The sequence below is a fragment of the Vanessa tameamea genome, chromosome 23, assembly GCF_037043105.1.
Source record: "Vanessa tameamea isolate UH-Manoa-2023 chromosome 23, ilVanTame1 primary haplotype, whole genome shotgun sequence".
In the NCBI taxonomy this organism is placed as follows: Eukaryota; Metazoa; Arthropoda; class Insecta; order Lepidoptera; family Nymphalidae; genus Vanessa; species Vanessa tameamea.
The window spans coordinates 4,666,468-4,680,644 of record NC_087331.1 but is presented as its reverse complement, the minus strand read 5'-3'; the positions used below and the strand labels follow the sequence as shown (position 1 = coordinate 4,680,644).

The 14,177-nt window shown below is 34.9% G+C and overlaps 2 protein-coding genes and 1 non-coding gene across 3 annotated transcripts in view; 1 reads left to right on the top strand and 2 right to left on the bottom strand.

Annotated features, from left to right (window-relative positions):
- The first annotated feature begins 324 nt into the window (after nucleotides 1-324).
- Nucleotides 325-2,069, top strand: LOC113401944 (heme oxygenase 1). The gene is made up of 4 exons (XM_026642031.2): nucleotides 325-500; nucleotides 585-717; nucleotides 999-1,210; nucleotides 1,293-2,069. The coding sequence occupies exons 1-4, from the start codon at nucleotides 401-403 to the stop codon at nucleotides 1,580-1,582; spliced, it is 735 nt and encodes a 244-aa protein (XP_026497816.2). The 5' UTR covers nucleotides 325-400; the 3' UTR covers nucleotides 1,583-2,069.
- Nucleotides 2,063-14,177, bottom strand: part of LOC113401936 (uncharacterized) — a 44,997-nt gene continuing 32,882 nt past the window's right edge. The window contains exons 51-69 of the mRNA XM_026642016.2: nucleotides 13,917-14,162; nucleotides 13,173-13,409; nucleotides 12,498-12,830; nucleotides 12,180-12,345; nucleotides 11,115-12,045; nucleotides 10,424-10,619; nucleotides 9,897-10,030; nucleotides 9,436-9,677; nucleotides 8,959-9,161; nucleotides 8,367-8,523; nucleotides 7,848-8,074; nucleotides 7,323-7,447; nucleotides 6,484-6,678; nucleotides 5,592-5,713; nucleotides 4,927-5,075; nucleotides 4,442-4,553; nucleotides 3,983-4,114; nucleotides 3,265-3,431; nucleotides 2,063-2,315 (exon numbers count right to left, since the gene is read on the bottom strand). Coding sequence (XP_026497801.2) covers nucleotides 2,229-2,315; nucleotides 3,265-3,431; nucleotides 3,983-4,114; nucleotides 4,442-4,553; nucleotides 4,927-5,075; nucleotides 5,592-5,713; nucleotides 6,484-6,678; nucleotides 7,323-7,447; nucleotides 7,848-8,074; nucleotides 8,367-8,523; nucleotides 8,959-9,161; nucleotides 9,436-9,677; nucleotides 9,897-10,030; nucleotides 10,424-10,619; nucleotides 11,115-12,045; nucleotides 12,180-12,345; nucleotides 12,498-12,830; nucleotides 13,173-13,409; nucleotides 13,917-14,162 — 4,161 coding nt within the window. The 3' untranslated portion in view covers nucleotides 2,063-2,228. The remainder of the gene's footprint in view (nucleotides 2,316-3,264; nucleotides 3,432-3,982; nucleotides 4,115-4,441; nucleotides 4,554-4,926; nucleotides 5,076-5,591; nucleotides 5,714-6,483; nucleotides 6,679-7,322; nucleotides 7,448-7,847; nucleotides 8,075-8,366; nucleotides 8,524-8,958; nucleotides 9,162-9,435; nucleotides 9,678-9,896; nucleotides 10,031-10,423; nucleotides 10,620-11,114; nucleotides 12,046-12,179; nucleotides 12,346-12,497; nucleotides 12,831-13,172; nucleotides 13,410-13,916; nucleotides 14,163-14,177) is intronic.
- On the bottom strand, nucleotides 2,385-2,546 carry LOC113401946 (U1 spliceosomal RNA). Its single transcript, XR_003369185.2, has one exon. It is a non-coding gene; the product is annotated as a U1 spliceosomal RNA (small nuclear RNA).

Sequence of the window (14,177 nt, the reverse complement as noted above, 5' to 3'; positions counted from 1 at the left end):
ATTGCTGGGTAGTGCGATATACATTATAATATAATTATTTTATCCAAAAACGTGCAGGTTTCCTAACGATAATCTTAGGTTAAATTTTAGATGTCATACCCACAGAGCCAATTTTACTCTATAACATAAATTTTCAGAAGTTATTTTAAATTTTGTCTTTAATGTAAATGATTTTAATGTATTAGACATATATAAGAAATTAGGATATAAGTGAGCAGTTCGTGCATTTCGCTCCGCAGTCAGTCCTTTGACAGTTATCAATTCACATATGTCATTGTCAATTTTTTATTTTTAAACTTATTAGACTTCAGTTTCATTTTCATTAATCATTTCGACATCGGCGTAAAATAGTTTTAGATAAAACGTTGTAAAGAGTACACAAAAAGAGTAATTTTAAAGAATGGCGGAAAAAGAAGTATTGTTTACCACTCGTGTGCGTAAAGCGACAAGAACAATTCATTCAGTCAGTGACGCCTTGGTAAACGCAAAGTTTGCTATTTGTAAGTAAATCGCTTATTATTACTGTATTTTTTAAATGAAATCTTGTCCTTTTGGTATTACTTATAATTTGCAATTTTTTACAGCTTTAAGTGATGAAACAGTGTGGGGTGGAGGTTTATTTGTGTTTTATCACATATTTGGGTTCCTTGAAGATGCTAAGAAAAGGTTAAATATGACAGATTATGAGAAGTTATTTGTGACTGATGTACTACTCAGGTAAATTAATTTTATTACCTTTCATAATTATATTAAAATGTCTTTCACTTTGAATGGGATGCATACATTCTTTGTTGTGAAACATACACACACTCATACATCAAACATCTTTGTGTCTGTACAAAGCAAGTTCCTTGTGATTGGGAATTGAGTCGTGACCTTTAATACAACCTAGCCATAGTCTGTATATTTCAATGACATATTGAGAAAGATAAAGTCAACATAGTAATAATTTGTCTTAACTCAAATTTTATTTTACATTTTTGTATTTATTCTTCCAGAAAAGATGCTTTTGAAGAAGACTTGGTACATTATCTTGGTGAGAACTGGCAGTCTTTACCCAAATCCTTGGCATTGGAGAACTATTTAGAACATTTACAAAACCTTGAAAGAGAAAATCCAAAACTTCTGATGGCTTATGTATATCACCTATACTTAGGCTTATTGAGCGGTGGACAGATTCTTGCAAAGAAGAGAAATGTTTTTGGTGATGGTATGTACATAGAATATATAAAAATTATTTACTTATTAAAAACTTTTTTCAATTAATTAATAACTATTGTATATAATTTTAGGTAATTCAGATATGAATAAATATATTGACAGAGTGACAGACTTCACTAATGTTGATATTGCTCAACTGAAGAAGGACTTCCGACAAGCAATGAACGAGATAGCAGAAAAAATGACAGAAGATGAAAAGCAAGCATTTATAGAAGAAAGTAGTCAAGTTTTTCTAATGAACAATTTGATAGTTAACTCTGTTGGGGGTCAAAGCAAAGTTCTCTATAATATATTATATAAAACTTCAGCAATAGTTCTGCTTTTAGCTGGTGTGATGTTGGCTTACAGATTGAACAAATAAAATAAAAAAATTGGCACACTATTAATCTAGAAATAGCTGATTAATTTGTTACTTTGTTGTATTATTGAAACTTTGTATATCCTACATTCATGCAATAATTAATAAGAAGTCATGCAATATCTACTAATTATAGAATCTACAACATATTAAGCTTAATATATCACCAAGCATGACACGTTTTTTCTATCTTTGTTAACTTGAATACTATATAATGTAGTTGAAAATTACTCTTTTGTGTAAGCTATTGTATTTTATATTTGTTAGAGTTTATTATGGACAATTTATTATTAAATAGTTGACTTGAAAAGTTTATGTAAAGTACTTTAGTAAAGGGCTTCTAGTTTTGTTTTTTTTTGTATTATTATTATTAATAAGAGTCTGATTAAGAAAATTCTCCACATTGAAGTTAAATTGATCTACACTTGGTAAGCCCTTATTTACAGCGTGATAGTAGTATTGTCGTTATTAATAAAAGACTGATTAAGTATCGTGTATTTTATTAATTATCCATTTTAATTATTAACATAATTACTAGCTAAGAAAAACATATTCAATCGAATAATTAATAATTTACAAAAATAATCTGTCGTAGATTAGAGTTATTATAATTTTGTTTTTTCATTTCACTAATACACACTAATTTTTATCATCTAAAAGACGGCAGCGTGGGTGGGTCCATCGCCATATCGATCAATTCGTCGATGTCATCAGAGTTCCAGAATGACAATTCCAGCTGAAATATTAATAAATATAAATAAGTTTGTGTAACGTTGCTTATTTAATGAATATTTTAAAATTATGAGGGGGACAGCGCGTACGCAGTCCCCACTACCAAAAATTACGCGTCCGAGTTATCCGCATTAGGGATAATCGCAGAGGTCAACCCATCCGCAGTGCAATGGATAGGTCTCGCTCTGGGGGAACCGCCTTAATGATCACGGTGTCCCCTACGCCAGGTAAGTATGCTTTCAAAATCGTAACTTGGGGTAGTCATTACGCCAACGAAAATCTGGCCAGCGCGATGTAGAAATGTTCATAGCATGTATAACGACATCTAGCGGTAGAATTGTGAACTATGATAATGGAACTTGGAAACAAATGACGTAAGATCGCTGTTTGAAGGTTTGTATACTAGTAATAAACAACAACGAATAATAAGCTTTATGATTCGTTAATAAATATGGTAATATTAAAATAAGCCCATTTTATCTTGACTTATTTTAAGAAAGAGTTATATACAATGGCTTTTAGATATACGTTACAAATAAGGAAAATGAATATAAGATGTATCGTGGGATAACCGGTTGGAACTTATTTGCTTTTGCTATATATGATGTATTAAATAACAGACATAATGAAATAATTGAATAACACTTGAGAATAATTAAAAGACACGAAATTAAGTTGTTATTTGTTATTTCATGTGATTTTCGATGTGAATTAAGTCAATTACAAAAAAATAAGTTTCAATAATAGAGGAGGGAAAGGTCGCCGTTTTTCCATATGTGACGGTTTCTGCCAGTTCACTCTACTGTAAGCTGCTTAATAGGACTTCGTCCCAATCAGCAAAAATGCCGTAGGAAGATGTTTAGGACAACTATAATATGATTTATAGAAAAATGATATTATATTGAGAAAAGGCTGAGTGTGTGTGTATGTGGTTACGGAGTCGGGATACAGACGGGGTCGCGGGCGGCGCAGGGGCGGCAGTGCAGCGCGGCGGCGCGACACTCGCAGCGCGGCGCGGCGCAGGGCGGCGCGGCGTGCGCGGCGCGGCCGCCCGCCACCGTCGCGAAGCGCCGCGCCGCGCCGCGCTCGCCCGACAACTTCGAGCCTGCCCAGATGGTACCTACACCGAATACTTGTATTATTTACACAATTCATAAGGTTTTTAGTTATCCAGCAATACTTAGTATTGTTATGTTCAGTTTGAAGAGGGAATGAGTCGGCAAAACTACAGACACCACGGACGTACTACCTTAGCTCCCAAGGTTGGTGGCGCATTGACGATGTAAGGAATTGTCAATACTTCTTATAGCGCCAATGTCTATGGTGACCACTTACCATAAGGTAAGTGGTCACTCTTGTCCGTCTGCTTACCTAAATTATATAAAAAAATGAACGCTAATGTTACTAAGTAAAAAAACCCGTGACTACTGAACAAAATTAGTAATTGTTCCTTAAGAGTTTGCTTATCGAACATATACATATATATTTATTCAGTAACAGTTTTCTTAGAATTCTATTAATACATTTTAACTGGAAAATCGCCAGAGTAGGTTACTTCGTGGGTCAAAGTACCCAAACTCTTTTGAAATTAGCGCTCAGTGTCTACAGTCAGCAATTATGTTTACTGTTACCTATTAATATTTTAAATAAGTGTTTTTTTTTATTTCATACCGTTAGTTTCCAATGCGAGAGAAGTGCATAGTCCAAGTTTATCCTTTGGCAGTCTCACTTGCTTCCGGAGTCCGGGGTCACCGACGAGTCTTTCGTAATCTTTATTGGTATACGCCAACATGCTGTCCACACCTTGTGTTACGTACACAATACAAATATGTTATATTTAAACAATTTATTATTACTAAAAATATCTTATTAGAAGTTATCTTACTTGGTACTGAAAAAAAATCTTTATTTAAGGACACAAATAATATTAGGATGTGTTCGATTTGTTTTATTTTCCGTATGATGACGAAGATATTTTTTACGTGTTTTAAGGTACAAATATAGTAGCCCTTCTCACAATCGGTTGTCAAACACGGGTGGAACATGTATTGGACTATTTTGTCATAAACTGTTTATGTATAAATAGACGATATTTTGGTTTACAAGCAAAAACAAACTAGATAAACTTACCAAAGAGATACTTGGCGGCTCTTTTCTTCGAGAGCGAGAAGTCGTCGTCCATCAGGACATGCAGGGTTATGGAGTTCTCCATCAAGTTGTGGTAAATAGTAGAATAGTCAAACTGTAATACACACGTAACAAATGTAATAAATATATAATCATGTTAGGTGTCACTTGTCTTCGAATATGTTAGCAGTATATCTACCTTATTATATATAAATAAGTAGGAATTGTCTATCGGTTTATCTCAATGTTTTTAATAGATATTAGTCGTCAGTAATCCAGAAGGCTACGAACGATGACGGCACGAGCGATAAAGTACTTCAGCCTGCGGCTTCGTACGCATTTTATGGATTGGTTGTCGGGTGTTTATACAAAATTTCATCAAATACCGTTCACTAAGTTTGGCCGCGAAGGAGCAACAGACAGACAGAGTTGTTTTCGTTTTTATAATATAAGTGTAGATAGAGAGGTGTACGAGTCTAAAGACGTACCGAGCTGGTGGAGTCGTCGCAGCGCGTGCAGGGCAGCAGCAGCACGGCGCGCGGCAGGCCGGCGCGCAGCGGCAGTGACGTCACGAAGCGCAGCGCCGACAGCGCGTCGCCGCTCACCGTCGTGTTGCTGCGCACCAGCGAGTTCTTGTCTGGAGGGGGGCAGGGGTAGGTCATACATACTATTTAAACAAATCTTTGCTATAGCCATTTAAATTGAAGGCAACACTTCGTTTTATACTTTGGTAACTGTAGTGTTTGTTATTAAAAATTTAATAAAAAAATGTATGACGACCTCCGTGGTCGAGTAGTCTGTACACCGGTTTTCATGGGTACGCCACTCCGAGGTCCCAGGTTCGATTCCCGGCCGAGTCGATGTAGAAAAAGTTAATTAGTTTTCTATGTTGTCTTGGGTCTGGTTGTTTGTGGTATCGTCGTTACGTCTTATTTTGCCATAACACAAGTGCTTTAGCTACTTTTTAAACAGTCTTCAAAAGCAGTACAATAATATTACAATTTTAAAAAAAATCTGTAATATCTAATTTGGCAAATAAAATAAAAGCTAGAATCACAGTATTTTATGACACTCGGTACTTTAGACATACTTTGTAGTTTAGGACGAGCAGTTAAGTACAACGATATGTCAAGGGCATAGAATAGCGGCGTACCGATCTGGAAGGCCTCGAAGTGCCGCGGCACGTCCACGGCGCTGGTGAAGAGCGCGCCCTGCACGTACAGCGCGCGCGGCCGCCGGAACACGCCCGCGCCGCCGTACGCCACCACCGCGTACCTGCGCGCACACGTGTGATAAGAACATTCCTATCCTAAATTACGTCGACTGTTGATTTTAAAAAGAATTAGAAATGGAATATTTTCTTTACTTTGAGTTTGAGAATTCGAAAATGATATATAAAAATGGACTGTCTATGTATTATAAAAGAACATACAAACTGCAGATAACCACATATATTAAACATAAAATATTACTATTATGATGAAGGTGTGAACTGAGATAGATTTTTTAGGAAATCTAATTCTTGAACAACAAGCGATGATTTGTAATATATAATGTATTCGTTATAATTGGTATTAAGGAAGTGACAAAATATCATGTAAAAAAAAAAAAAAATCTACAGGATAGGTAATATACGAGTACAGTTTTAAATATTAACGACGATACGTTATGTAATTATGAAAACCAAAAAATAGGTTTATAGAGAACACATAAAAAAGCTAGTGACAAATAAGTACTTTAAAAAAAAAGTCTTTTAATTTCCACATAAGTATTGTCCGTGCCTTTGGTATATCCTCTTATTGTTTGTTGTAGTTTGGTAGTTTGATGTACCTGAGTGTTTTTATTTCTAGGTAACATTACAATCACCATTTTATACTTTACTTAATATATTGATGTTTAACATCAATATGAATATTACAAAGAATACGTTAAAATTCTCTATTTTTATGGTTATGTTTTAATCTTTACAGCAGAATACAACTCCAGGGTCTGCTGCAGGTTGTATATAATTTTTGAAATTTCATGACAATTTTTTTCAAAATTACCTGTTATCAGAAAATCCGTTCCCTTGGAACTTGCTGTCCAAAGTCTCGACGAACATGTCGATGTTTTTCGCTTTTCGAATATTCTTGTTACAATATTGAGCTTCGATGACGAATACCACATCCATCGAGTTAGGGACGTTCTGCAACTGTAGGAATGAACCTTCTTCCACGACATCTCCGTCAGGTGTGATACATCTGGAAAGAGAGTTTACATTTTTTTCATTGTAAATTTTCCCTAATTGTATTTATGTTTATGTTTGTTTTAGTATTATAAAGCTTTTCTTAATTAACCCAATGAAGATAGAGCGACAAATATTTTAGTAAATAATTTAACACTATCGATGAATTCTCCCTTTAATATTAATTGAAGATAATCGAGATTTAACAAATCATTTCATAAGTACGAGTGTTGTATATACTTTATTGTCTTGTGGTTCTAGCTTAAGTGACTGTAATTTCAAGGTTCCGGGTCTAATGATAGGTTGTGTCATTTAGGGACATTGAGTCTGTCATCGAAGTTAAGAAATCGTCGGTGTTATACGTGTCAGAGAATTGGAAGTGCTGGGTTTGCACACACACGTCTTTACTATAATATTATATGTTACGCAGTAGTCTGACATAATAATCGACACAAGTTATATAGTATTTGTTTATATACCGCTACATTTTACTTACCATACGGACCACCTCATATCTTATCATACTCAATAGATTTTGGGTCTTATTTACATGAAGTATTTAATGGAATATCGTAAATCTTTGGTAGGGTATCCAGTGGACTACAGCGCACTATACCGCATTTAAATAGGCAATATCAGGAAGTAAAGCCGTGTACGTACTGCACGCAGTGGTCGGGCACGTGCGTGGGCACGTGCTGCTGCGCGCACAGCTCGCGGTAGGCGGCCGCCAGCGCGCACGCCTCCGCGCCGCCCACGCACTGCTCGTAGAACGGCACCGCGTCGATCTGCCGGGAGGGTTCGGAGCTACCTTATGGCCCACGCCATGACACTACACCAGTGTGTGAGAGTACTGGCTCTAGCACCACCGGAACATGGGTAATACTATGTTTTCATGTGTCGTGGCAGAAATTCCTACCACCGGTGTTAATAATGAACATATGTCGTCAACTACTTCTGTATCTGTACATACATATATTTGTTTTCAGTACATCAAAATAAATTAATTAAAAAGACGCGTTTTTTAATCACACGATTGTACATAAACATTTATTTTTAAGTACACATTATATTTGACCACTAATAAATAATTATTCCTTTTTTAAAATCAATCTCAAAACAATCATTGATACCGACGGCAAAACAATTTAATAATTAAATAAATGTTTTAAATTAATAATGACTTACCAATGAGAAACAGGGATGTAATGGAGATACTTTATTTCTGAAGAACTTGTCACAGGCCGTGTTGTTATATCTCTGCGGAGGGGTGTGTGTTGTCGCGTTCTCCACCGCCCACGCGTGGGCGAGGTGCTCGATGTTCGTCTCGATGGAATTGTTGGGCAACTGGAGCTCGTCGTATTGCTCATTGTTGTATGTGCCGAGGAGACCACCGAGGCTGGCGTAGTACCAACCTGAATATTAATAATAATATAAATAAACACAGGAATATTTAAAAATCAAATGATTTAATTGAGAAGTAATAAAATTTTAAAGTAAATTGAAACGTAGATCCTCTGCATTAAATACAAATCGCATGAAAAGTTTATAACACAGATAATAAAAATAAATTAGTAACAATTGCAAAATGTTAGTTTTCATTTAATTTACCGATATAACGATTAGTTTGTGATCGTCCTTTAAAAATAAATAAAGTTAAATAATAAATAAAGTGATACAAATATATGAGGAACCCTAATCTCTTACCTGCAACCTCCAGTTTACAAGTACGGAAAAGAAGGTTGCATTCTATATCCATGCCGATCTGTCCTTCGACAGATAGTGTGTCGGTTTGTCTGTCTACCACCAGGTCATCCACAACAGCTGGTAGATTAAGTGGTGTTATTCGATCTAATGAAACTTGCTGGAATTAATAAAAAATATTTTATTTTAATATAAATATCAGCGCAATAGTTCCAGGTGAACTTTCCGTTAAAACAAGAGCCGCAGCACAACGTACGGACATCGTATTTTTTAAGTATTTCAACTGACAATTAAGAAATCCCAAGACAATCTCGTGGTGTACGTCATTCGGAGTCCGAGATGGCTAATATTTCAAGGCATAGTGTGGTAATCATCTCGAACCGTGTAACGATGTCGAGATCAGAAGATCCAACTGTATTGTACAGTAAGAAATAAATGTCGTTTGTTTTTGACTTTACTTGTCACTACTTGATATTGTGACTGATTGAGTTTAATGCTGTTGACCATTCAGAACTGGTTCTCATGGTAAACATACATTAAATTGAACTATGTAAATAAAAAAATGATATTATGTTATTATGCAAACGATTCTCACCTCTTTGTACAAGTCGATAAATATGAGATTCCGTTTCGTTAGGATAACTAAATCATATCTTCCCTCGGCGTTACTCTCCATGAGTATGGTGAAGTTGTTCTGTCTGTAGTCTTTAGTCAGTAGGAATGTTCCCGGTTCAGATATTGTGAACACTTGTTTATCAAAAGTAACCAGAGTGCCCTGGCCAGTCATCATTGCCAACCCTAAAAAATGGAAAATCTTAATAATTTATCATACATAAAATATTTATTGTTTTTATCGTAAACTTTTAAAGCTGACATGATATGATATGACATTAACTTTAAGAAATATGGATTTGAATATAATTTTTATGAGTATTGTTAGGAGCAGCTGTAAAATTACCAGATCAGGTCATCTTTTGCGAAATCTTGACCTGAAGTCTCAAATTATTTTTTTTAAATGCCAATAGAAATCTAATTAAATAAAAGAGTTTTTACATGTCGGTCCACATCATACCTGCAAATGGTGGCATTACATTGTTAAAGTCCATGTAAGGTCGTAGATCGTAATAATAGGCCCAGATGCTTCTGTTGCTGGTCAACCATTCGTCCATGAAGTCCCTAACAGTCCTGTACTCGGAGATCTCGCTGAAGTCCGGTGTCCGGTTGAAAGCGTGCCAGGACATTGGTAACTTTTGTTCCAATAGTATTTCTCCTTTGTGTGGGTCGAATATGAAGTTAGTTTTCGGATTCCGGTGTCTGTTGAATGTGCGTTCGTAAGTTTTTGGATTGTAGATTGTAGATTCATGGATAGTAATAATTCTATATACAAAGTTAAATTATAAATATCTCCAAAAATATGTCAATAATAGATTAACTCTTTATTAGCAATTATTTAAAATCTAATGAATTTTGCTCAATAAAATACATTAGTCGTTAAATCGTAAACCATATATGCTTAGTAAAGAGCAAACTCACAGTTCTTCATACTGCAACGCAGTTTTGGCCATGCTCGTGACTTTGGCGTAAAGTATCTCCCACACCTTGTCCAGCGCCTCGCCAATCAAGAAGTAGTCGTACCACCACTTCAGGCGCACGTATGCCTCTTGATACTATAGTACATACGTAGTTTTTTTTTTATGAATCAATCATTAGTTACTGATTATTTTAGACTACTATTTTCGCATGTAAAATATTGTTAAAACATACTGTGTACTTCTATTCATATTTACCATAACCTTCTATGTATTGACTATTATGTATGTATTCATTATGTTTATTATTTTATTTATTTTATTACAAAATTGTCATTTACTTCTTCATCTTAAGCTTTGACCATTCCTACCCAATAATTTTAAATTGACCGAAAGAGATTTTTTTTTGGACTATGTCCATCTTTGTCCACGTATGACTTACAATAGAATTAAGTTATTGATCATCGATTTAATAGTTAAGCGTAAACAAAGAAACAAACTAACTTTCGAATTTATAATATTAGAAAATACCTTTTCTCTAACGTAAACGACTTGCGGTGTCTTCAAGAAGTTCTCCCATGCGTTCTTGAATTCGTTGAACAACTGTTTGAACTCGTCCGTGAAGGGGATGTACTTCTCTATTTTACCCCATATTACGTTCCAAAGCTTTCTCGTGTACTTTTTGATATTCGTTATAATGTCATTGTTTACTAAATCTTTGTAAATGCTGTTGACGATATTATATATTAAATTGATATTTCACAAGTAAAAAATCAAAATCATATTATGTATTATAATATAAATTCTAAGAAATAATATATATTTTTTCGTAACTTAAATGGGAATCAATTGGTATTTTAAAAGCATATTAACAATGAACTGCATATGCTTACACCTTAAAACACTGAATAAGAATTAAGAACTACTAAATAGTTTTTATAAATTATATATTTAATTAGATTGAGTTTAAAAACAAAATGTTTAGTTTTTGTCTTCGGTACTTTTCAGATGTTTTTAATTCAATTTAATTGATTCTTCATATAAACACCTGTTTTATGTTAAGTCGGCTTGTTTTATTTTGACTAATACATGCTATTTTACATTGAAATAAGAAATTTAAATATGTGTATGAATTCAAAATACAACAAAAGTTCCTTTTTTATTTTTTTTTCTAAATTTAAATCTTCAATTATTTCAGTAATATATTAACAATCAAACTTACCGATCCATTTCATGACCAAATGTCGATACGTAATTGAAATATGGCGTATCCGTCAGTTCGTGAGTTCGTTCGTGGAAGAAATCCATAATACCCCTCCATATCGTTACAACAAACGCTTCCGTGTAATGTAACATTTTGAAGAACAAAGGCTCAATAGATTTCAGCAAATCGTGCCAATATTTACCGAGTCTCGTGGTCGCATTCACCCAAGTCTCCTCCCAGTAGTCCAAAAACTTCATATGTAAATCTCTTACGAAATTGTCATATTGCAATATCATTGTTTCCAATTTCTCAGATACTAATTCCATCAAATCCGCTTCGAGGAACTTGTTCATGGAGTCCAAGAAGTTCGAGTAGGCCATTTTTATGGAGTCCACTACATATGTGAGACTCTCCTTGATCGACGAGCTAGTGTTACCCATCATTCCCCACATATCATTAACGAAACCCGGAAGACTCTCCAAATGATTTCTGATTGCCATTTCATCTAATACGTAGTAAGTGAACTCGACTATATCCTTTACATAGAAATCATTAAGGTCGTAAGATTCGTTCAAGAACCGTTCGAAATCGTCTAAATCATCCTTAATGACGTGTAAGTCGTTTAGATCATCCAAGAAATCTCTGACTCTCGGTTTCGCATCGCTCCAAATGTTCCGTAAAGCGAGATGAGCTTCCATCGGAGCTTCTTTGACGATGACTAGAGTTTCATTGATTTGGCTGTACAAAAGTTTCAATGTAAAGAGCGCCTGTGATTTAATTTCGCCGAATATTTCCGGTCGCCATACTACAGCGCTCGTGAGAAGTCGAGAGTGATTCAAACGAATATAGGAAGCTACATCTACGGTAGTGACGTCATCGTAGTTACGCCATGCATTTAGTTTGGCAGATCTCGTGTCTACGATTCTTCCAATCATGTGGTATGAGATATCTGGAATATTATAGTAATATTTTTTAATAAATGTAATAAACAACTATAATCTATTAAACATTATTTGGTCCTTCGAGCCGGATACAATTATTTACTTATAAATATATAAATCTTGTTATACATGATACACTTACCATCTGTACTATTATAATGGGCGACCAAAGCTTTATCAAACATTGACAGTTCAGCAAAAACAGTATCGTTTGCGTTAGGTCGTAACACGCAGCCTCTGGCTTGATATCTCGGGTAAACAAGAGACCAGGTACCGTTGACTTTATAGAAATAGGTTTCATTAGCGCGCTGTTGTAAAAGAAAACATTAATTATACGCATCCTGTATAAGCATCAAAATAAACTTTTTACTAGTATATTTCAGATCTATAATAAAGTCATTATAAATTTTCATTACATTTTTGTTCTATTTTCAAAATCAAAATAGAAAAGCAAACTTACCTCCCAATTAACTTCACTTCTATTTAAATCGATCAAAAGCTTATTACTCCTTAACTTTTCATAGAAAAGATTCTTTTGGAATCTATAATAGTTGGTCAAGTAATACCAGCGACTGTATATATTTATATCTGATTTCATATCTAAGTCCAAGTTCGTTGAAGGATGAGTACACTTGAGGGCAAATTTATAATCTCTTATTGGCCCATTGGAGTTATCAGTTAGTATGGACCTAAGTTTTAGGTATTCGTTTTCGTAATCCGAGTATTGTAACTCTATGGAGATGTTGGACATAACCGCGGGAGTGGTTAGATACTGCCCCTTTAGTGTTACATCCTGAAAGTAATGTTTATTATTATTAAAGTTGTTTGTTTTTATACATATTTTTTAAACATATACGTTAAGGTATTCCTTAAATATAATAAATTAACGTAATGTTTAATTTAAAATTGAGGTCACTATTTTTTTATAGGAATTGTGCCGCAATTCTGTTTAGGAATTACAATGTCCCCGAGGCCAAGTAATTGGATCCATACGATTATTTTATTCATACACAATAAGACTGAGAAATATATTTACTTATTTTTTATTTAAAGAAGATTCATATTATTAAACTTTTTATAGAACAAATTTATTCGCCTATACAAAATAATAGTACATGTTGTAAAATAATAATACCTTTCTAAAGGATGGATGAGAAAGCGCCAGATAAACATCGTGCAGGTTGCCTTCCTTGGTGGGGGGGTTTTCCCATCTGCCTTTCAGTTCCGCGCTCTTGTTCTCGGCGCGAACGTTCCACAACATGTGTGCGGTGCCGTCCAGCAACGTGTCCTGCAGACGGTACAGCGCCGTCACGCGGAACGTGCGCAGCGGGTAGCGAACGTCCATTATAATTTGTTGAGATTCTGTATCGGCCTGGAAATTACATGAATTTGTATCGAAAACAATCGTATAATTGCACAGCATACAATATTTCAGTGTGTGTATTTAATTTGCGTTTTAGATTGTATTATGAACCGGTGGGAGGGCTTTGTACAAGTCCGTCTGGGTAGGTATTACTTAATCACCAGATATTCTATCGAAAACCAGGACTACTTAGTGCTGTTGTGTTCTGTGAACAGTCACCGGCCAGTATAAAATGGCATGACATCTTAGCTCCTGAGATTGGTGTCGTATTGGTGTTATATTTCTTAGGGTGCCAATGTCTATAGCCACTAACCATCAGGTGGGTAATTTTCCTTAATTATAGCCCTAACACCATCCAATATTTTTTTAATAAAAAAGGCACAAGTTCGACACTAATCAATTGGGCAATTGTCATCCTCACTTCAATTTTAAGTTTTTTGAGAGAAAAAAAGAACAGTGATTTGTAAATTAAGTATTGCTTGTGCAAAAAATTATTATTAAAATTAAAATACTTACCATGGTCAAATTAGTAACATGAATATCATAGTTGATCCAAACGTCGTCAGCCCAAGTCACTTTGCTTCCTTGCTTTAGTTCTTTGTCTACTGCTTCGTACTTGTTCTCGAAGGACCAGGTTCGGTTTCTGTGTATGGCGGTCAGTTTCAGCTGCTTGCCGATGTCGTAAGTATACATATCGAGCCTGCCGGTTATGTTAGCCATCGTTGCGTTATGTAGGTGGAATATTGTTGCTTGCTTTGCGTCCTGAAATAATATTTA